General features: G+C 35.6%; 1 protein-coding gene across 1 annotated transcript in view; it reads right to left on the minus strand.

Moving 5' to 3' along the window:
* Nucleotides 1–24,989, minus strand: part of LOC135081293 (protein sickie) — a 188,287-nt gene that overhangs the window by 101,945 nt on the left and 61,353 nt on the right. Inside the window, exon 3 of the mRNA XM_063976028.1 lies at nucleotides 20,225–20,538. Within this exon, the coding sequence (XP_063832098.1) occupies nucleotides 20,225–20,538 (314 nt within the window). The remainder of the gene's footprint in view (nucleotides 1–20,224; nucleotides 20,539–24,989) is intronic.

Raw genomic sequence — 24,989 nt, forward strand, 5'->3', positions numbered from 1 at the left:
TCTTCTTCTTTAGTAATGGCAATCATCAAACCTTTGGGGCCTTATTACAATAAAATTAAACCCGGGACGAACTCTTGTTTAAAATGACATTTCCATACTAAATGTCAATTTAAACCAGGGTTCAAACTGAGACTAACTTTTTGTAATAAGGGGGTTGGGGTTCATTTTGTGCCAATGATATATTACGTGGAAAATTGACATACTTGTATAAAATTAAAATTCATTAGATACTTAGGTTGAGAAATGGCAAAGAGAAAATGAAATACTTACCTACGATTGTTTTACAACCAGCCTGATTTTCCCCAGTTGACGATGTAATATTTTGAAATTTATTTTTTACATTTACGGAATAAGCCTTGCTCTACCTGTTTAAATATTCACATACAGCATTTGTGTAATATATTTGAAACGTGTACCTTTCGCTATATGTATTCATTAGGGCCGACACGAGCACGGAACTGCGGACTCACGACGTTAAGCCAGATTTATCACAACCACCCCTCCAAAAGTTTTTTCATTGTCATCTCTACGAAGGAAATCTTGCCAAACTTCGACGGTTTTCACTTCATCCTGAAATTGAGCGTTTTCAGTAAATAGAATAAAATTAAAACTTTTAGTTCGGGTTAATTACGGTATCTGTATAGGCCCAGGTTTACGCTTAATTATTTTTTGAAGTTGACAATTTTGTAAACGAGTATCATTTTGATTCTTTTAGTAAGAAAACATATTGGGGACTTTTACAATAACAATTGTCTATTTAATTAAGTAAAACTATTAACAATGGAGGGTTATAATAGTGTATCTTTAAACTCATTCAATTTTAATGTTTAATTTATGGGGTGATAAATCTCAATTAAGTAACAGATATTTCCTCACGCATCGGAAGCAATAATTTAAAAGCTTGCATCGTTATCAGGACTGATAAGACCGCTTTGGGCGACTGATGCCTGATATCTATAACCAACAGTAGACCTATACAAAGTAGGTGAAATTGTTTGTTGGTAAATAAATATTATTATTGGGGGCAGTCACATCTTGTTGGTTTGTATTATGTGAGTTAGATTAACCTTGAGTCAGCTGAGCTTTCCAAAAGACTTCTAATCGCGGATTCATCTTTTTGTAGTCAAAAACTTTTATTCAAACCTACATAGCCCTACTAACCAAACTATAAAACATTTTACTTGCAATTGTAACTATTTTTCACTTTATGTCTCAAATTGAAAGGGGGCTCTAACTACAAGACTATGTATTTTAATTGCTGAACCGAGTTTGAATTCACATTTCCTTAATAAATTAATATTATAACTGTTAAAGTTGCATGTTAGAAGTGTTCATAGACTATAAATCATAACGGTAACTTTAATTATTAATTACTAGTCCAGTCATTTAAGCTTAAATTAGGTAAGAATCTCGGAATTCGAGATACCCAGCTGTAAGTCTGTAAATACTTGTATATTGACACCCTAAAAGTTGTCTCAAAACCTACATATGGTAGGGTGTAAGCAACTATTAAATTTTAAGGTCAAAGGTCACAAAAATCGGTTTTTTGCGCTTTTTTTGGAAATATCTCATTTCCTATGGGTTTTTTGCTATTTGTATTTATTATCAATATTGTAGAATACTAAATTCTCTACAAATTTTGTTCAAAAAAAATTTTTATACGGTGAACCGTTTTCGAGATAGAGGGCGGCCGCTAGTACTTATAATAAATCTGTAGAGGTCAATTCTATACATGAAATATATTTTCAAAATAACTATCAGGGGTTGATTAGTGATCGATACTGATGCCAAAAATGCAATCAGTAAAATTTTTGTCTGTCTGTCTGTCCGTCTGTATGTTCCTTATAGAAACAAAAACTACTCGACGGATTTTAACGAAACTTGGTACAATTATTCTTCATACACCTGGGCAGGTTATAGTATACTTAGGAATTCCCACGGGAACGGGATTTAACGGGAAAATTCTTTTGTATGAAAAATCTAAACCGCTTAAGTTAGACGCTTGAAATTTGGTATGCAGGTACCTTAGTAAACTTAAAGCTTAGTTACAACAGGATATTGCAAAATTCCCACGGGAACGGGAATTAGCGGGAAAATCCTTTTGTTTTGGCATGCAGGTACCTTAGTAAACTTAAAGCTTGGTTAAAACAGGATATTGAAAATCCGTCGAGTAGTTTTTGTTTCTATAAGGAACATACAGACGGACAGACAGACAGACAAAAATTTTACTGATTGCATTTTTGGCATCAGTATCGATCACTAATCAACCCCTGATAGTTATTTTGAAAATATATTTCATGTATAGAATTGACCTCTACAGATTTATTATAAGTACTAGCGGCCGCCCTCTATCTCGAAAACGGTTCACCGTATAAAAAAATTTTTGAAGCAAAATTTGTAGAGAATTTAGTATTCTACAATATTGATAATAAATACAAATAGCAAAAAACCCATAGGAAATGAGATATTTCTAAAAAACGCACAAAATACCGATTTTTGTGACCGTTGACCTTGAAATTTAATAGTTGCTTACACCCTACCATATGTAGGTTTTGAGACAACTTTTAGGGTGTCAATATACACGTATTTACAGACTTACAGCTGGGTATCTCGAATTCCGAGGTGAACTTACTATAATGACTGGACTATACAACAAATAAGTATGTAATAAAATACTAATAATACTATTAAAGTCAAACATAATGCCGGAGTCGTTTTACAATTTAGAGTTTAGACCCTTATTTACAAAATGCTCTTTGTGTTACGGCAGTGTAAGTCCTAAATCATTTAGTCAATTATTATGATTTGTAATTAAAAATGCAAGCTTTTTAATTTTAACACAGTACCCACTAACTATAACAAACTACCGACATCCGTAAGCGTCGATCGTTGAGTAGAGTATTATTGATTATTTCGTGTGAACTATTGTTGTGCTCGCCAGACGGGGCACAGAATCTTTAGGGGAGGCCCCCAGCCTTCCCCCGGGAACGAGCGAAACAAACAAACACACCGCAGTTTAGTTTACGTAATTTTTTTATCGCATTAAAACGACATAAAAGGACAGTGCCAATCCATGTATGGAAGTTGGACCAAGTGCTGCCCAGAATGAAACCATAGTGAATTTTGTTCCTCAAGCCAATACTAATGAGTAAACCGAAGCGCACTGAATTCTATCCCTGGAGTTAAGAGAAAAAAAGAGTTTTGTTTTGAATTATTTACATACAAAATATCATCGATATATACATACTACGCATAAGATTTCGCGATTTTGGCATTAAATAACCCTCGCTATATTGCATTTAACCATACTGCATCCGTACATCTTACTTTAGTGCGACTTAGACATTCTTTATAAGCGATCTAGTGCTGTTGCAGTAGTTTGGTTAGTTGACAGAAATCATTATTTCCAAAATGAAGCAAGAAGTTTTAGCTAACAATAACTTCAATAATCGATTGTAATACACCAATAAATTGATTTTTTGCAAGGATAGAGAACTAAAACTTCTTGCTTCATTTTGGAAATAATGATTTCTGTCAACTAACCAAACTACTGCAACAGCACTAGATCGCTTATAAAGAATGTCTAAGTCGCACTAAAGTAAGGTGTACGGATGCAGTATGGTTAAGTTCAATATAGCAAGGGTTATTTAATGCCAAAATCGCGAAATCTTTGCGTAGTACGTATACATCGATGATGTTTTGTATGTAAATAATTCAAAACAAAACTCTTTTTTTCTCTTAACTCCAGGGATAGATTTCAATGCAATTCGGTTTACACATTAGTATAGGCCTGAGGAACAAAATGCACTATGGGTTGATTCTGGGCAGCACTTGGTCCAGACCCTGGCACCATCCTTTAAGTAGTAACTTTGGCGGTAAGAAGCGATAAGAAATGACACATGTTGAAACATTAAACTCGATTGTGGTGTTTTAAGAATGCCCTTAACTTAATTAAGTAACTTGAACATTGTTCAGACATCAAAACTTCCTTTTTCTCATTCATCACATCTATTATCTAGTCCCAAACTAGGAGCAATTTGCATTGTAACTAGGTATTATGACTACTTAGGTATGGGTATGTAAAAGAATCAAAACAACTATAAAAGACAGATAGAGACATGATGCTAGGGTCCAGACTCCAGACGCTTTAAATCAACAAGGAACCTCCTGATTTTTTCAGGACATGGACACACTGCCAAGTTTTATTGTTCTAACAAGAACAGATGCAAGGCGTTTTAGCTTCGCGCCCGCAGCGAATGGCGTGTACACAGTAATTAGCAGAACTCTGAACAATAGGGGCAGAACAGCTTTGCTGACTTCACTGCAACGGGCATTAAATGCAAATGGGCAAATGCCACCAAAATATTTGGATAATTTAAAGTTTTAAGATAACGTAATACCAGGGTAACGACAGCCACAAGGGAGAAGTTGGAAAATTAGCATTAGGTAGATATGTGTGTGTACGCCATAAAGTTTGTATGCAAAGCTCTTGGGTTAAATTAAAAGATTATTATATTTTTATTATATTACAAACGAAATGTGTATTATAAAACTCTTTTGTTTTTATGATCGACGTAGATAGAGACTATGAGTTTGGAGAAGCAATTTAAATTAGTATAATTAAAAAAGTGATTAATACTTATTACTGAAAAAGCTCTCAAAGTAAAAAAAAGAAATATTCATGAATTCACGGTAATGTAGAGTGATGTAATGAGAATTCAGGAAAAATTGGATTGTGATACCACTTTTGACGCTGACTGTACACGTCGTAGAAAAAAAAACACTCAAAAGCTCGTTTTGAATGTTGTTGTTTTGTTTTAATATTTCTCTCTATTCAGAAAAATAACAAGCTTATTTATATCCGTTGTCTGGTATTCCTCGGTGCTTTGTTTACTTTGAGACTATATGGCGCCGTGTTTTACACGGTCTATCTTAAGGACATAGTGTGATGATGTTGTTTTTTATTCATAAATTCTTGTCTTGTCTACTTTATTACGAAATGATCGTCATTAAAATAATATCCCACAGACAAAGCTCAAATTATCCGTATGCGCATTACCAACCCTACCACTGCAGTTCGTTGCATCGAGTTGGCGCCCACATACATCCTGCCGCGAACTGGTTTGCTCTTACACAGGCAACTCTACATACAGCCTAACACTTTAGAAATCAGAAATTCCAATCAAACGCTGTTATGCTGAATACATTACCTTACCACTGACTGTAAAAGTGTAATTTTATTTTGAGCCACGATCGTAAATACTCGTAATACAACATTAAAGTCAGTGGCTCTAAAATATCGAACATGGTTATCTACTTAGAGAGTTATGAAGTTATGAAGCAAAAATATTTTTATTTGAGTTTTTATTTAGAAATTTTTAAAATTAATTATTTTCTGTCTACACATTACAATAATTTAACTTCACAGCAGTAAAATCATACAAATAAGGGCGAGAAACGTTGAATTTTAACTGTACACGGTTTTCGGCAATACAACATTTTTCTAGTGATGTGCGTAAACCAATTTTTGATTGCAAATAATTTCCGAAATACTTACAGTTTAGTCTCTGATACTTATAGATTTTTACAGTATCAAAACAGTCCTCAAATCTATCGACGAGCAATATTCACCTGTATATTTATATGATTAACTCTAAACAATCGTACCTATTTAACGAATAAAGTAATCTAAGATACGTCACGGTTATCACTCACAGCAACATTCTCATTCATTGTTCGCCAAGGCTCTAATATTGGGTCACCCAGTCACTCGAATTGAATCTAGCTTGGCATAGTACATTAAAACTAGCTGGTTATAAATTGTGAGTTGATTTCATGTATTACCGTCCTGCATTGTTACTGGTCAAATGTTTTGGAATTTAACCATTGTTATAATGCAGATAGATTAAATCATAGCAATATTTAATTTTCCCCTTCTAATTTTATATCAGATAGTAGGTAAATTGGTCTTGTTTTAATCTTGAAGTTACTCGCCAAACGCTTGTAGAGTCGTATTTGTAACTTTTCCTAAGCATTGAATAGGTGAAAACTAGTTAGTCCAACGATTATTATTAGTCCATAGAATAAATCTCCATTACTTATCCCATGCCGGCATCGCTATTAATCCTATTGACACTTCAATACGCCTCGATAGGTTTAGTAAAGTTTACTAGGAATACAATACTCAACAAATCTGCACGTTGACAATCGAATACACATCTTATACACTACATTTATAGTGGTCATATTAGAATATGAAATAAGACTTGCAAAGCCATTCGTATTCTGGCTAGCTAGAATTCGATGCAAAATTTACATGTACCAACGACTATTTATGGAAATAACGAATAGATATAATCTGTGAAATGATTTCTTGATTCTGCCCAGTACTTAAGTAATCATATTCTGAATTGCGCAAAAGTACATTTTATGCAAATAGAAGTGTATTATTAATGGCGGTTCAAATGGCAGTTTAATGAACTTTATTTATTTGAATAGCCGTTTTAATAGTAGCTTTTATGTTATTAGTCACTATCAAAGTCTATGTTTAATTATAATGTCTATTACGAAATATCTTAAGAGGTATTTAAGGACGGTGTTTACTACAGCTGTTATATCGAATTAACATTCATAATTATGTTAGTTTAGTAAAATTAGGGCACATGTTTGAAACAGGAAACATTAGAAAATAACAGTCAAATTGTTACAAAATTTTCCGGGGGTGGAAATTTATTAATTGAAGGTTCACTTATAATTGCCCAAAATTGGAAAATTACATATAATTGGAAGTAAACGTACTATACTATGTAATAGCATGCTTTTTAATGGCCGAGTTTGGTATTATTTTAAGCATTACCTATTACTTAGACAAATATAATACTCATTAAAGATACAACCATAGTAAATCTGAAATCAATTCATGTACCAGTATCAGTGCAGTTTTATTGAACCCGACCAGTCTAGTGTCGCGGCCGTGGGCGTGCGCAACTCGTCCGACATCGATCGCCAATAAGCGCAATAAGTAACCACACTACACCACACCACAGTAAGTAAGGATGTTTGTAACTCTTTCAAGCACTACCGAACCGATTTAGATGAAAATTTGGATGAAGATAGTGAAATGCAGGGAAAAACATAGAATACCTCAGTTTTATCCCGGTTTTTGGAAGGAGTTAACACACGTGATGATTTCTTTATTTCTGTGAAAACCGAAATTCATCCAGTTGAAGCTGCGGGAAAAACTAATCCTACTTAATACTCTGTAGAAATAAAATCATGTTTTCAGCAAATATTCTTATGGTTGCATATGCCTAAGTTTGATTTTAAGCAATAATGCAAGACAATAATGGTTTCATACACATTTTATATCCAACTACAGAAATCTGGAATCAATTCACCCAGTATCAGTGCATCAGGTAAGTATTATTGAACCCGACCGGTCTAGTGTCGTGGGCGTGCGCAGCCGTCCACATCAATCGCCAATAAGCGCAAATTTGTAACTCTTTCACTCTTAAACTACTGTACCGATTTAGATGAAAGGTGTAAAGATATTTCGGAAACAAGGACAAAAACATAAGATAGTTCTTACGCCGGATTTTAGAAGGAAAACACGTGCGATAAAAACCTTTTGTGAAAACCGAAATTCACATAAACGAAGCCGCGGTCAAAAGCTAGTATTTCGTACTTGTTGAAATAGAATTTTGTAGATATACTAATAGCTGATTCTGAGTTTATATTAATGGTTACTGATATTAAACTATAGAAAATCTGAAATCAATTCACGTAGTATCAGTGCATCAGGTAAGAGTTTTATTGAAACCGACCGGTCTAGTGTCGTGGGCGTGCGCAGCCGTCCGCATCGATCGCCAATAAGCGCAATAAGTTACCACTTACCACACTGTTAGGTTATACTGCGATGGATATTTGTAACTCTTTCACGCTTAAACTTTTGTACCGATTTCGATGAAATTCGGTATAGAGATATTTCGGAAATCAAGACAAAAACATAGTATAGTTCTTACGCCGGATTTTAGAAGGAGTTTTCCTTCTAAAATCCGTGCGATAAAAACTTTTGTGAAAACCGAAATTCAAGTAAACAAAGCCGCGGCCAATAGCTAGTATTTCGTACTTGTTGAAATAAAACTATAGCAAATCTGAAATCAATTCACTCAGTATCAGTGCATCAGGTAAGAGTTTTATTGAACCCGACCGGTCTAGTGTCGTGGGCGTGCGCAGCCGTCCGCATCGATCGCCAATAAGCGCAATAAGTACGCGAGTGGGATTTATTATAATGGCCTATGGACATTTACTTTGGTCGCAGCTTTTTGTTTTCAACGAAACGGACAACGGGAGAGAGTAATTTATTGGGTATGAATAAATAATCATATTTGATCCCTAAGAGGGTTGTTTTCTGAAGCACAGAATAATTAAATTATAATCACCCATAGATTCCAGCATAGCACCCATACTTATTTAGATTATGAGCTTTTATAGGGACTTCTTTGTCCTACCTTTTCAGGCTTTTACCATTTACGCACAATGTTCAAAGAATATTTCAGTTTTCTTAAAATAACTACTCTTTATGATGTAAGTGTACAATAGGAATGATTTATGTTGCAAAAGTTAATCAATGTAGAGTCATGCCAACTAAGTAATTATCAAGATCAATTGATTAATTGTCTGGTCTGAGCATGAGTCTGACACCAGTCTGTTTTATTATTGGAGTACATGCGTGCGATAAAAAAGGTCAAGAAACCAACGGACAAACAGTAGAGTTAAAAAATAAAATATAATAAGTATTTTTACCAAGTTCAATTCTCGTCTTTACAGCAGTATACTAACAGTATTAGATGTATAGGTATTAGGTACATATTGTAATATAAGCCTAACCAGTTTTTTGCACTTGAAATTAGTTCCACAGCATGAGATTTATAACGAACTCAACCAGTAAATATCGGTCCCGGCAAATCAACATATTAGAGCACAATAAAGCACGTACGGAAACGGACATTGCCCTGTGATCGAAGAAAATTACAAATATAAAGTCACCGTACATTAAAGTGCATCTACTACACTCAAAATGAAGTAGTCGAATAAAAAATGTACATCCGCGTAATAAAAACTACCCAAATAATACGAGTTCGAATACCCATTCACGATTTCCACAACCAACTTTACTAGCTTATAAGAAACTAGCGGTTGATATTAAACTAAAGTGAGGCAATAACTAGTTTATTTACGAAACTGTAAACTATCTAGTGAATATGATGATATTGTACACTTCGGTTAGTGCTAAAATAGCATTAAGTATATTGTGGTTCTGGTGGTACTAATCCTGTTGGACTCTACATAACTGAAAAATGTTTATGTATTTGCATGTCGTCTTACAAAACTTGAAATAAATATACCTATATTCAGTAAGTACACTAAAGTTTTGTTAACACCAGACTTGGTTAACCACATAGGTTCATCTTTCATCTCTTGCATATTACTTATTTTTGTTTGACTAGAAGCGCATTTTTCACACACGCCAAAACCACTATACAAAGTAAAGTTTAACAAAGTTGAAGCGCTAAACTTATACCGAGTTGTTATTGCTGCAAAAGTTCTATTATTGGTTGGCGATACTAAAGAGTATTAAAGCGGTTAACGAAGTAAAAAGACAAAACAAAAGTTTAACCGAAAGATTGATATTAAACGACTCGAAACTAACGATGGACACTGAAAGACGTGATGTGTGGAAAACATAAGTGTGTCATTTTCAACTGCAACGCGGAACGGCAATAAATCTTTAGTACAAAGAACGAGCATTATGTGTAACCCTAATCCACACGGATTTCTTTTGAACTTCCACTCTTTAATCTTTGACCTGACTTTGTAACTTTTGGTAATTTTATTATAATGTTCCCCCTAAAACAGTAATTTTACGATTGGACTTTAAAATGGCATGATGTCAATTAATTATTATGATATATTGTAGTCATGCGCAAGAGCTTTTGATGTGAGTTTTAATAATCTTAATTGGCAATGTTGGATAGTCAAAGAATAAACAGCCAATACAGAGCTTCCTCGCGATGACCGGTAGCTTTGATGAAACATAAATAAATCTAAGCGCATACTTAATCTAAATATAAAATCCAGTTCCATGTTAAGTCACAAGCCTGAATCACGTTGATCTAAACAAACGAGCGTCTCGAATTAACTTCAGCATCAGAACGTAAACATGGAGATGGTTGGGTCCACTTAGAATCCGGCACTTGGTTATAAATATGGTTGCACTGTAAACAGTAGACGATCGCGAGTATAGTGACGCGTGCGGACGACCGACGTGCGCGCGCGATCATGCCGTCCTCACGACAGACGAAAGCAAAGGGCCTGCGCCCCTTCCGAATCCGTGATCGCGCGGGATGCAGCGAATGTTAATACTCGCTAGGGCTGCCCTAGCCATGTTACGCGCTATAGCTTCCTGCTATAGTCCTGTAGTACTTGTTACGTTGTATGGAACAAGCTTTTACTTCTGTGTAAAGCGCTTGGAGTAGGTAATAACTTTCAGAACTATTACAATCTGTATCACCGTTGTTAAACTCATTAAAATTGATTCATTATTTCAGGTATCCATTTTTGTGATACCTAATAAGCATAAAACAGGTGGCACGGTAAAAGTCTATCTTAAGCTTTCATATTTCATCTCTCCAAACTTGTTATCGTTAACTATTCTTAGCTACAAGTGAGACTGTAAATTAAATTAGTGTTCGAATATAAACCCTATTAAACATGCATGAGTAAAACTGTAAAGTAACAGAATACATCCCTCTCACCCTTTTGAAGATTTACATGTGATTGCAGGATAGTGGTTTGGAGGAATATTCATACATAATTTGTGCTAATAAATATATCAAGTTCCTGTCAACATAAATTGGACTAAATGAATACATGATCTTATTCTATAGCATGCACGAGTACGATTGTATCAACAAGTCGGCCACGACGTTTTCAAAACAGTTCTGCGAGTGTGCCGACAAAAAAACGTGCATTTCAGTTTGCTTTTCATCTAAAAAGCAAACGTCAGTTTGTATACGCCACGGACAGCCCTGTGGGTATGAGTGTATGAAAAACTGTCGGCACGGGTGCCATCTGCGCCGGGGAGGGACCCTTGCATTAGCAGGATGACATTATGCACTGCCAAAAGGGTGGCCTATCGCGTTAAATCTTGCGTAGATATAATTCAGAGTAGCGGGCCTACTCAACGTCGAATTTCCTTAATTTCAGCTCTACCTATACCTTTCACTCCTGGAAAACCCCGAAGTGAGTAAGAGAGACGAATAGAGGGGAAATACAGAGATGGTCGCGTAGAATAGGACCCTCAGTCACTCGGCAAACAGCTTCCTGAGATAACCACGACCTTTGCGGTGGTGGGCTTGTATTTACCTCTATCTACCTACAAAGGGTCTTAATGAAATGGCGTGAAATAATTGAAACCATTAAATTGCGAATCAGGACAAAATGAAGAAAACCATTGGAAAGATAAAATTCTGTAAATAAATAAAGTACAAATTACTATATTAATTAATTAATTATTAATCAGCTAGACAAAAAGGTGACCACAAAGTTTCAATAAAAAATGGAAACTCAAAAAGTTCTTGGTTACATTTTGCTTAGCGTAAGTTTTATTATAATACAGAGAGGGTTGGTCCGTCCATGCGTTCCGTTTGCATCACTATGAATTAATACTTATCGATAATGACGGCCGTATCCACCCTACTACGAGCCGTTTATAGGTTTTTCTCAGACAATTTTTATATAGATTTAATAAGTTTCTTAAATAAGTCAGGCGAAGTCAAAAATACTTTATCTGTGTTGCTTTACTTTATACAACTATATTATAATAAAAACTCTATATTTTTTGTAAATAGGTAACTCATGTTCAACTCAAGGGAAGTTCCCTAACATAGAAATGTGGATGTGGATTGTCTCAAAATATTGACTTACTAAACTGAAAGTAAATCTTCCGAGCTTTCAAAATGCAAATTGAAGTCAATAATAAACAAACAATAAAGACATCAGACGTAAAACTATCGTCAAAACAAACGATATTCGAAACAATAAATATTTGTCTGAATTTTAAAACCGAATGTTTGTTTAGTTTGAGACTGCACTGCCCCAATTCGGAAAGATTAAAATTCTATTCCGATACAATGAAAATAAAACAAGGAAGCCTTATTCTGTCGTGGGCGGCGACTAATTCCTTTTCGCTTGTAAAATTGTTTGACTATTCGTGGAAAAGCTAAAAGCAACACGGGCCGTGAGAAATTGCATTTATTTTTAATTTAAACCCACACATTATTAATATACAAGTATTATTAATATCCTAAAATGCATCTCACTTAAAATCAGGTGCGATTGCAGTCAAATACCTGCCTTGTCTTGCATAAAAAAAATTACATACATATTTGTTGCAAATTCGTACCTATTTCACTAACATTACATTAGCCGCAGTATTTAGTTAGGTATACCTACCTACTATGTGAAGACAGAGAGGCCCACACTCTATTACATTATTTTTCAGAGCAAAGGCTTTTATTGATTAAAGATTATGTAGGTACTTTCTTGGGTTGTACCTAAACATCAGATTTGTTGTAAAAAAAAATAATAATAAAAATTATCAACCACGTGATTTTTTGCAATCTTTTTTTGTTACCTTGTTAAGTTGTCTTTACCACACATCTCTACTATGTTTGTAATAGAAAGGACCGTAAAATATGGGACGACAAAATGTACGCATGTTTTAAATGGGCACATAAAATGTGTGTATCTTTGTTACATGTGGATATCTTTATGATTACGGTCACAAAAAGGTAAAATGTGCGCTGTTTAGTGTGTGTTAGAAAGTTAATGTTTGTTCATAATATTGCAACTCGTTTCCACGGGGCTTAATTAATGTTTTTATGGAGATGCAAAAATGATTATAAGCATAATCCTGCAAATATATTGTTTGTTATTGTAACGAAGCGCAGTGAATAAACTGTTCTTATTGCCTTGGTTTTTATGATTATTATAACTCGTCTTATGAAATTACATATCAACTGAATGTATTATGTATAAGTGGAGGGCTCTAAGCTCTGAGTTTTGAACAAAACATTAGATATGGAGAAATCTAAAACGGGTGCTGCGTAGGTTTGGTATATGGTTTGTATGTAATTATTTGGCTCTACCAATCCAGACCAGAAAAACCAGATTGGGAGTAGACTAATTGTATGATTTGATAAATATTTCTTATCGTCTCGCTTTATCTAAACGAGGTTCAAAATAGAAGAATATGACACTTTGAAAACGAATGGCGTTGTTGTGTAGCTAGGGTTGCCAGGCGTCCGGCTTTAGCCGGACATGTTTGACTTTTTAGGGACTTGTCCGGCCAAATATTGCCTTGTCCGGCCTGTCGGCTTTTGTTAGGCTTTTTATTTGGTTGCCGCGCCAGGCGAAAGTCGAGCCACAGAATCATATGAAGCGCACGCATCAGGATGTTGGTTAGCAACCGATGATGATAGTATGAGTGCATGAGTGAGTCATGAGCTGACACTAATTGCCCCCCCCCCCCCCCCCCCCGTCACATGTCCGGCTTTTAGGGTAAAATGTCCGGCCAAATGAAGCACAAAGTCCGGCTTTTGTGATTTTGGACCTGGCAACCCTATGTGTAGCAGATCGTCACAGCCCTTACGACCATATCCTTGTACGCTACATCCATCTTTTTAGCCATTGTAAAACGACTACTGAATTAACCGAAGCATTGAACTCATAAGAAGCAATTTACGAGGACGTAAACAGAGGCGCTTAATAAGTGGAATTTCAACAGCCCTCGGGCAGGCTCGTAAAAGGATCGGATGGCTAAACGCTTTGCTGCTTGGAGTGGGAATGTATAAGGGCTGGCCGTTTCAAACGCTTCTCCGATAAGTGAGTTTTAAAATCGAATGGAACGGCCGTTCGATATAGTTTGAAAATCGAATGACATCCCTTTTCATGTGTTACTGCTCGAAAAGCGAGTTTGAAATTCGAATCGTTTGCCGTTTCAAACATGGCGAAGCTCAACAAGTGATTGAGAAATTCATGGCCACATGTTTTTATATTTTTCTGCTGCTCTCATCCTATACTTTCCCTTAGCATTACATATTTATTTCCGAGATCATAAAATATAACTAACAATTATTATTTTTAAAAATGTAGAGTAGGTACGTCTTCAAAATTTTTATCTGCATTTTTTGTCAGCCGGATTCGTTAAACTTGTTGACAGCATAGATAGCCGCTTCCGAGTTCATCGTCATCTAAATAAACATGGTGAGAGGGGCTTTAAGAAGCTCTTCTTATTTTTTACATTTCGTTGCCATGGTCCCTCCTTCAAACAGAATGGCAAATAAAGGAAAGAAAGGCAAAATAAATAAGCATTTTCACAATATCACAGACAAAATAATTACTTATTATAAGGCTCGTATTGTAAATGACGCTGACGTAAACACAAGTAGAGAGTTAATACTGTGACTGGTGAATCTGTACTCGGAACAGATAATAGAGTTTTGAATGTCGTTTAATTTAGACTTACAGACGCACTTGCTTTGCTGATGGAACTATAAATAAAATATATCAGTTTTAATTGATTCATATACCCTTTTCTTTCCAACTGATTGTTATGTCAAAAGCAAAGCTGATAGTGAACAATCTGAAATACATAATTTTGTTAACTGTTAACTACCGTTCAAACTGCAGATAAGCCTAACTAATCCGTGGTTAGTTTACGCGGAGGCAGCAGACGGGTACTGTTACTGGTGGTTGTCACCCCCACTTCCCTAATTGGCCATTAGCACCCTTAGAAAGTAACTCGACACCCCAAGAGAGGATTAGATTTTGGTTACGAAAAATTTAACGGCTTTCGTTTTTAAGATTTTCATTTAAAAAAAAAAATCTTACTCTCACCTTGTCCTGAATCCGAATCCAAAAATGTCGAAATTTTCAATAGTAGAGTCACATGAGCTTTTCTTCTTTACTAGATATTATTGGTTATCGATAAGAATATTAGATGCAATAATGTGATATGAATAACTTTTTTACACAGACCAAGAGAACAATGAGCAATCGTTATATGCTGTAGCCTTTTGTAGTGTCATTTTGAACATGAAAATGCTATTCTAAATTATGCTCTTTATGTTCTAATTCTTCTAACCTACAACTATTTTACTATTCTATTGTCTTGAAGTCTAAATAAGCTCCTAAACAAATGCAATGCCGTTGGCCGTCTACTTAGCTTGTTGTAAAGTTGTTTGTTTTACTTGTTCTGATACGAGTCTCCCGCGGATTATGCAACGTTCACATAAGTGTGCACACTGTGCCCCTCCATACACTTATGTGTATTTAGGTATAATTTTAATTATCTCCCAAGCGGTCGGGACCACATTGCGGCGGGCCCTACAAGGCCCGTCCCTGTAAGGAAAGTGGACGCATTGTGTTTCGCGAGCCCGGTTGTTCACCTAAGGCAATCGGAATTATAAACCAAGTCTTCACTTTTTATCGCAAAGCCTGTTTCGCGAGACGTTTTGGAATGATTGTTTATAGGATTGAGCAGTTCGGCCACCTAAGCTTCGTTCAGTTCAGACTAATTTAAAATTTTAAAGTTACTCGTAGAATAATTATACTGCATTCAACCTAAATTACCTGCATTATTCATTATCTCCGAATATATGAACCTTGACGATAAAATAGGTAGGTGTTTCCGTCACCCGTATGCAACGCCACACACGAAACGCCCAATGTTCAGCTGCACTCTATTTTGTGTTCAGCCGTCAGAAAAAATGACCCAATTTAGGGTTAAAAGTAAGTACCATTCTAGTCAAAACAACGGCATTACAATAGTAACCCGTAAAGTTTTTTTGTTTAAGCAGCTACCTACGCACGTGCCGGCTCATTCAACCACGGCGACAAATGTCAGACAATGGCTTGTTAGTCTTTTGTCGTGAGCGAGGTTCGGTAGTGACGTGACATCCTCGCATTGTGCGCAATCAGGGAAGCATTGACCGGACTCGAAGGGTTGAGTGATGTTAAGTGCCACTGGGACTTGGAGGGAACTTGCCCGTGGCCTGTGATGTCAGAAGTGGACAGAGCATGAATAGTAGTTATTGGTGCTCTTGTTCTGGAGAATACGGCTTTATGGCCAATTACATTTTATTGTCTAGAGTATCCTTGAATTTACGAATACCTACCTCTTTACTAAAGTTTTAAAAACATGGTGGATGGCACTACCTAACGTAGGTACCACCTGGAGATCCTATTAGGGTCACATGACTTTGCTCTTAACTTTTAAGTTCAAAAGAGCTTTTGGGAAATGTCTAATTGGCTTATTTATTAATCAGAAATAAGTAAAATTATAAACTCCAGGCAATTAGGTGCCTACTTGTCAGTTCTAATTTGAACTAAACTCAAACTTTCCAGCCGTAATAAAAATTGGAAATAAACCCAAAACTAATCGTTAACACAAAATAAACCTTAAAAATGTTAACTAAACAAACAAAAACGTAACTTAAAGCTGAAAAGTGATATCATAATATCTGTTTGGTCCTTTGTTTACCAACATAAGTGGAACATGAGTAAACGAGGTAATTGCGGCCCATCTCGGCAACTCGCCAATAGAGGGCGCTAGTGACGGAAATAGACGTGTCACTGGGCAGCTTTAAAGTAAGAATAGTGCTGTTGGTTAACAATCCTATTGGAATAATACCGGTAAGCAATTATTATAATTTAAACAAAATATTTGAGTTTCGTGGTTTTTCGTATTTTCATTAATTTTCTTGCTTGCTATTTAATAGAAAACTTTAAAAATTAGGTTCCATCTTGTGTCGTGTGTTATTTAATACACAAAAATTAGACCTTGCCAAAATATCATGAAAATTAAAATAAATCTAACATTTCTTAACCTTTAGCTGCCGACCTGGTCTAAACGCAGCACTTACGCCGATGTGACGACTGAGAGACGTACAAATTTAAGTAATGAAATTACAAGTGTATTTGCCTGCTACATTTTTCTATTTTATGCACTAAAAAGATTGTTATTTGAGGTAAGTAAACTAAAGGATTTCAAAAAAATACACGTTATTTTTTAGGTAAAATCAACAGTTATTCGAGTGGTCACGATTATTTGGCACCTAATTTTAAGGACTTACTTTAGTCTTGTTTTTCTCTAAAATTCAATATTAAACAACGAATGAACTTAAAATATGTTATCTTCTATAAACAATTATCGAAATAAAACACAAATCTTACTTCTTAGTTATAATATAAAAAAAATGACAGCACTTGAATAATTGGTACATTCACTACGTACGTTTGCAGTCACTGCATATTTGTAGGCAGCAAGTAAGGTACATTAGTTTCTTAAATTTGCAGCAACAGTACTCGTTCGCCTTTTCAACCGTACGGGACAGATTGCACACGTCTTTCTAACACCTAGATCTGGATTTAGATAATTTTTTGGTGGTAGAGGCTCGGGCATATCGGCGGGTCCTAAAACTCGCTCGATAGGATTATATCATTGTAAACGCATAGTTTCATATCTGGGATGACTAATTCACGTACTAGCGAGGATAAAAATCGGCTACGACTGATCTCGCCCTTGTTTATGCGTACGAAATTTCGTTACATAAACACCGTACTTACGTCTGTGAGACGTCGATCGCTTCGATACAGAGACATATGAACTTGCCACGGACGCGAAGTCGACTGGTGGCTTGCGACGCGGAGGGAGGAAGGTAGCGGGAGAGGCGACGCCAAAGGTGGCGTGATTTTAGAAATATTTCAAAATGAAAATTTATTACGTCTGAGAGACGTATAGGTCGGTAGTTAAAGGTTAAAGTAGTTTTTGCAAGAAATACGTCTGACAACTACACATTTTTCATCGGCAAATACTTATAAATTTTGCTTACCGCAATCTTCCTAACTTCCTATTACAGTCCCAGCATTATTTTAACCTTTGATGTACCGATTTAGATGTGCTATACCGATTGCACCCGTCGCGTGTCAAGACGGCGAGTTACGGCCCAACGCCGCCGCCACGACGCGGGAGGCATTTCCGATCTTCCGATTCTGTAGTCGAGGGGCTAAATATCAAAGACACTGCTTCAGACTTCGTGAGATCGTGACACATTATTCATTAATAATGTTGATTGTTACGCGTGGAGAATAATTTATTTGGTCAGCTTGATTTTATTGGTAGGTGTATTTACCAAAGATAATTTCTATGGAGAAGGTGAAAAGTATTAAGACTTATTTTATGTACGCAATAGCGCTGAAAAGTATCATGTTACTTTTGGCACCACACAAAAAAGAGTGGAGTATGAAAGAAAGAAATAAAGACATTTTTTTTATTTAGTTTTGCACCTTTTTCACTGCTGTACCCTGTGTCTACAGGTTAAAGAAACGCTATTGTTGTGCTATAAATTGTGTCGTTCAATTCTAGAAATACCATTATTACAAACAACTTATATTACATAATGGTTAAAAAGTTTAAAAAATGTTGTTTTCAGAATTTCATAATTTTACCAAATCACTATCGAACTTTTGGTTAATCTATTCTACGATCAACAAAACGATTAAACTAATAATTAGCAAAGCGTTAATATGACAACATCATTAATTAAATATCACTGTGGTCATACTGACTTATCGAAAATCTCAATTTGTACGCATTGGATCGGGCGCGTTATAATTTTAGACCAGTTATAGATCTTAAGGAGGATTATACTTAGTCGGTGTCGGAACTGTTTTATTTTTAAGCGGTCACTGAAATCAATTTAGGGTTGTCAATATAAACAGCTTTAATAAAAAAATCAAATATCACACCTGAAGCATAGGGTTCTTATGAAACTATTTTAACGATACCATTATTCAGATTAGAATAAAAATTTTAACTAACTATAATTTCGATTTAAAATTGTAACTCCAAAGTTAAACTACTTATTGCGCAATTGTACAAAAACTTTTGATTGATTAGAAAAAAAAATAGAATAAATAAAACGGTTAACCTTATTACTGAATAAGGTGATTTATAATTAAATCTGTAATTTAAAATACGATGTGGTTGGAATGATTGGTCAACAATCCAAAGCCACCAAACAAAATAGAAAATAAATATATTAAAATAATAATCGAAATAAAATTATTTGCAGTTTTATGCCAACCCTTTGGTGAGTGCGTGCTCCAACTACTCGTTACGTCTCGTTGAGAAATTGCTGCAGCCTGACTTTAAACTTGTTTTACATTTATTGTGAATAAAATTAAGTTAAATAATAATATCGCATGCGTTTGGTTCTGCTTTACACGTTTGGTGTAAAGAGCTTATTGATAAACTTTGTGATATTTACGGCATGGTAAATAATAAATAGCAAAATCTAACTATACTTACACTATGTAATCTCAAATGCTCTACATAATAAATTTAAAACCATCGGCTTTCAATAAATTATTATTATTACGGATGAAAATAAAGCTATCCGAGAAAGAAGTTATAAATTATGCCCAGCCTTTTGTTAAATTTTATTTTTTTGTTTATTCATGACCAATGAGGGCTATCGTTTTTATACTTAACAGTTGGCACCCCTGGCGATTGACAGGACCTTACTCTACAGTGGCGCCATCTTGATGAGTGCAAATGCGATAGTCCTCCTACCACTTTAGCGCTCACCAGTTGGTGCCACTGTCTTCGCTACTAGCAAGTGACAGGACCTTACTCTACAGTGGCGCTAACTGGTGAGCGCTAAAACGATAGCCCTCATTGACACAAAGCTACCTAAGTATAACAAGTTTAAATAATCGGTTGAATTTAAGGTAAACAATTTTATTGGATTATTTCTATTCGAATGGCCTGTAAAATATTATGCTAATTTCATCGCAGGAGGGCAAGAATGGAATGTTATAGTAAAATATTGTTTATAGTTTTCAAGAACCACAAATCACAAGTCCACCAGTAAACCGCACTTTTAGACGATTAAACACAATGCGTTACAGCTACACCGCACCCTAGTGGCGAATGGCGGAACCTGATTGTTGTTATAGAAACATTGAAGATACTCCATCCACGTATAGATGGCGCTGTACCGGAAATGTAAAGTGCGTGTGCCATGTGCATACTTATGAAAATTATATTACGACTGTAGAATTAGAAATAAATAAATTAATTAATCATAAAACTTACCTATTTGCTGTTAACGTTGTCATTTCGACGTTGTTTCCGCACGCAGTTAGAATCTCATCGCAGCTGCTGCCACCTGTGATGCGCTGCACGGAACTCAACGCAATATCCTCGCTTGAGTTCTTGGTTGTGTTCGCAGCATTGCCGCTAGATGGCGTTGTGCGCTGCTTCGCGGCCTGCTTGTGGCGGCTAAGCGCGAAAAACAATGCAAGAACTGCTTTGAGTTTTGCGTCTCGTATGTCCACAGCTGTTACTTGTTCTAATCCCTGGACCTTCTGCGCGTGGAGAAAGTCCAAACAGCATTGCACGTTTTCCAACTGAAAATAAAGAAATTACAAGTTGAAAAAAAGTGTCAGATAGCTTTTATACATTTTTGGTTTAAAAGGGAATTAGTTAGGTTTAATTTTAAAATTAAAAGGGATGTAGTGTTTTGATAAAAAATTAAAAAGGCATGCCTTTTGCATATAATGATGGCTAACATTTCATTTTTACATATTTTCCAGCAACTTGCCATCTTTTAAGAATTTTCTATACCGACATCTAAGTAAATATAGATACGTAAATCTTCTCTACTGCGAAGCGAAAACTAACAAAAAGTCGATCAGTAAATGCCTTTTTTTTCCTCGAGCCCGAGTTATGAGCAATTTGAACAGGGTCAGATGTTGTGTAGTTTGTTGTTGATAACACATGATCAGAGCTTATACAAAAACTTATTACCTTAGTGTGGGTACACTAAAACAAGAATGTAACTAAGAGTTATTGGCGAGCTTTTCCATTCGATTATCCATTATCATGCAGGCGAGTCCCGATTTGACACGATGCGCTTACCAAATGAGTTTATCAGTCCTTGAAACATACGTGCAATAATTCTACAAATATTTATTACATAATTAATAATCTGGAGGTGATTTGACACGTCTGTCTTTGATATAAACAGAGATAACTTTGTTTTCGTGGTCATATTGGGATTTTCCAATGCGCTATAAAAATCTTGTAGAACACTGGTCGTAGGTGAAGTAGGCGATTTCCAAAATAAGAATGATTTCTTTCTTTGTGTTAGCAAGATAACTAAGTGTTTTTTCCCAGAAAAACCTTCTGACTTATTCTATAATAACCTGCAGTTAAAAATAAGTATAGGCAAAGTTTCTGTATTCAAGTAATGTATCGCTTGACATTTGCGAACACAATGAACCTTCAATGCTGATGAATTGATGTGCAAAGATCCAAAATGCTTGATTGTGATTGACGTATAGAGATCAGGCAGGTTGTGTGCTAATTTCGAATGATAGCAATTTACAATAATTGATTGAAAGATTGAGGAGACGCTCGTCATCCTCATTTGAATTGTAGGAATATGACTTCATTTGATGTAACAACATATCAACTATCTCAATTCATGTTTATATTTACAATTGTGTCAAAAACACGGTCATAAAAAAGCAATAAAATGCAAGCTCAATAAATATTGCTAATTATATCACACAACAACAGATTTTTTACCCAAAACGGCCGGCAAAGGTCGCGTTCCGTTTACAGCCTCCCGTTCGTGGTAGCTAGTAATAAAATATCTTGAAACCTAGTTTTCAGACAGCGAATGAAAGCGACTAATTGGCCTCTGCGACGACCTTAATGTCGTATGCAAGTGAGCTTGTATGTTGCGACACGCCGCGGCGCCGGCCCTTAAAAGGCCCCTGATATCATAGGTCACCGGCGCAGCCTCCGATCCTGGCCAGGCGACCGACTTTACGCTGCTTAAGGGCGAGATCGATCGGACAATCTTATCGGACAGGCAATCTTCGAAGGTATCCAGGGAAGGCCAGCAGCTTTAAATAGATATGCCAGGTTGTACCTACTTCGAAAGAGTAAGTACTTATATGTTACAATCTGCCAACCTCTACATAATAAGTATTACAATAAGTATGGCCTCAGCTATACGAAAATCGCCAAATAGCTCAAAAAGTATAGTCTTATGATTTGCCAACTAATCAATGAGTAGTGTAGTTTCTTCAAGAAATACATATATCTACGACTCTACCACTGTACTTCTTCTTCTTCTCAGTCGGTACTCTCTTGTCAGAGTGGTCGTGGTCATCATTGTGAATCACGATGAGTGATGTTCCTCGCAATACCACTGTACTAAGTCAGTAGAAATGGCGAAATTATTTGGAAGAGATCGAACACAAAGCTTCACGACAAAAGAAACTTTGCCCACTATTCGTTTACTGTATATTTCTCGTCTATACAGTGAAATTACAAACCCAAGTTCTCATTTTTCTATTGATACCCAACAAATCGCATTGTGCTTTGTCGTATCCGCCACGGGAACTCCATTCACCGAATCCGTAATACGATTCCGTTTGTGTATTTACCTCAAAGAGGTTGGTTTGAACCAAATATTGCAATTTTGCTTTATTCCCCAGAGTTGTATTGAACCAAAATATTACGCAAAAGATAACAAAGGAACATTGAAAATTACCTTCAACTGAGTAAACGCAGTAGTCTCTTTTATGCTTAAAATATAAATAAACACCGAAAATAAAACTAATTAAAGTAGCGCTAAACTGAAAATGTAATTTGTCAAAAAATTGCAAATGTAGAGTCAGAATGTTATCGATCAATCTAAAATTAAGAGAGTAAAATCATTAAGAAGTAAGCTAGTTCCTTTCATAATATTCTTATCTACGAGCTTATCACCTTTGTTAAAAAAATAAAACATAATAAATAATAATTATTATTGGCAAATCAACAGCTGACCTATTGCGTAGATCGCCACAATTATTATGCAATGCGACAGATAAATCGTCATTGTTTCAACGAAACAATACCGACGTGACGATATTCGCATCGAGCTTAGGAAACTAGCATTGTCAATTAAAATTTTGGATTCTGCAGCCATTGACTGTAGGGAGTTCTATCAATACTTTAAAGTTGATATGTTAGAACTCAAGTTGTTAAGGCGATAATACTTAGCCCGGTTTTTACGAAGTCTAGGTACCGATTACCTAGATTTCGTAGTCGTTTGAAGCTCGCTAGCTTGATCCCTGTCGACTTCATAGGTACATAGAATCTTGCTTATCCTCCGTAAGTATGTGAGTAGTAGGTCATAAAAAATCGTATATAAATCTTAGTTTATAGAACTTTATAGATAAATAGATATGTTTAGGAAACTGTGAATAATAACAGTAGATTGACCTACCAATGATTATTTTTGTATTTTGCGTTTATTCCATCCATTTCGACCTCGCATTTCGGTCAGTCGCTAACAATAAAGCAAGCAAAATGAACTTGCAGATTTTATCTCCGATATATCTGAATATGATTATCCTCACGATCGTTTTAGTATTAAGCTTTGTAAAACATACTCGGGGTCAGATCGTGACGTTACTTACATATCGGCCGATGTGCATTCGATATCCCGATTGCTTGCTATTGTCGATTCTGCATAAATATTTATTATCGTCCATTCACGGGAACTTTATTATTATTGTTATTATTTCCCATAAATAATTCCTACTTGGTAAGACGTAATGTAGTAGGTACCTACTGTACTTCGCAAATGCCAAATTAAGTAAATAAACAATACTTTTTATTAATTCAAGATTCCCACATAAATTGGTTGTTTGTGGTCGCAATTATCATTGTTCTTGGTTGTTATTGTAACATGAAATAAATTATATTACAATAAAATTCGCCTCTTAAAAATATTTGTTACTAATCTTTAATTGAAATACGACCAGAAGAAAAATGTTTAATTTTCATTGTATCTAAAGCTATTGTTGTAAATTGAGAAGGTATGCAAACACAGCGTGGCGAGACCGCAGCACGCGCCAATCCTTCGCAATAAGAAATATTAAGGTTTCATAAAAAGCTAACTTAATAGCACAAAAACTAATACTTTTTTATAACATCCATTGCAGCTGACCTTTTTCGTATTCAATTTTTTTTTTTTATTAAAGTGCATTATTTATCTTTTTGCTGTATCTCACGTCTATTTCTCCGTCTGATTTATAATATTACGCTGTCCTTAAAATATGAGTTCGAGTATGTTTAGTCATCATTGCCCCTTCATAGTGTATTTTATAAGCATATACACAGTAGAAGCTAAAGGTATATTAAGCTCTGAAAGTCAATCTGAAAGCCGGATCAGCCTAGCTAGAGAACCCATACTGATAACAACCAGAGTGGAATAAATCAGATCTTCTATCTCCTTGTCCGATTTAGGTAAGTATGTATCCAGGTTAGATTTATTTAAATATTTACCTTATCAAAAGAGATTAGCTTTCATTTAGAATAATACAGTAGGCCAGTAGAATTAGATTTTAAATCGGAAATAATTCCTACAAAATATTTTATTGCTTTAATGGCTTCATTGGTTGCCCATTAAGACTCTCCTAGGTTTTCGACTTCGACGGAGTTGTGCTTAAGTGGTGGGGGCCCCCGAAAGGGGCGCTTTTTAGGTTTTACAGTTATACCGCGTAAAGGACTTACCTTACGTGAGCCTTGACAGGGATACGCTGGTTAAGGCGACCCTTTACAAGGCCTGGGAGCCTACGGGTGACGAGCTATTGGACGTGGAGAAGGTCATTAATTATACACATATTTTCTACTTTGCCGAACATTTGCACGAGAACGGTTTCTCCAAAACATATGAATTTAGTCTTATTTAATGCAGGATTAAATGCCCTTCAACCGTCAGGAAGACCACTTTTCGATTGGGTAAGTCCTTTACGCGGTATAACCGGAAAACCGAAAAAGCGCCCCTTTCGGT

Source organism: Ostrinia nubilalis, chromosome 2 (assembly GCF_963855985.1).
Source record: "Ostrinia nubilalis chromosome 2, ilOstNubi1.1, whole genome shotgun sequence".
Classification (NCBI taxonomy): Eukaryota; Metazoa; Arthropoda; class Insecta; order Lepidoptera; family Crambidae; genus Ostrinia; species Ostrinia nubilalis.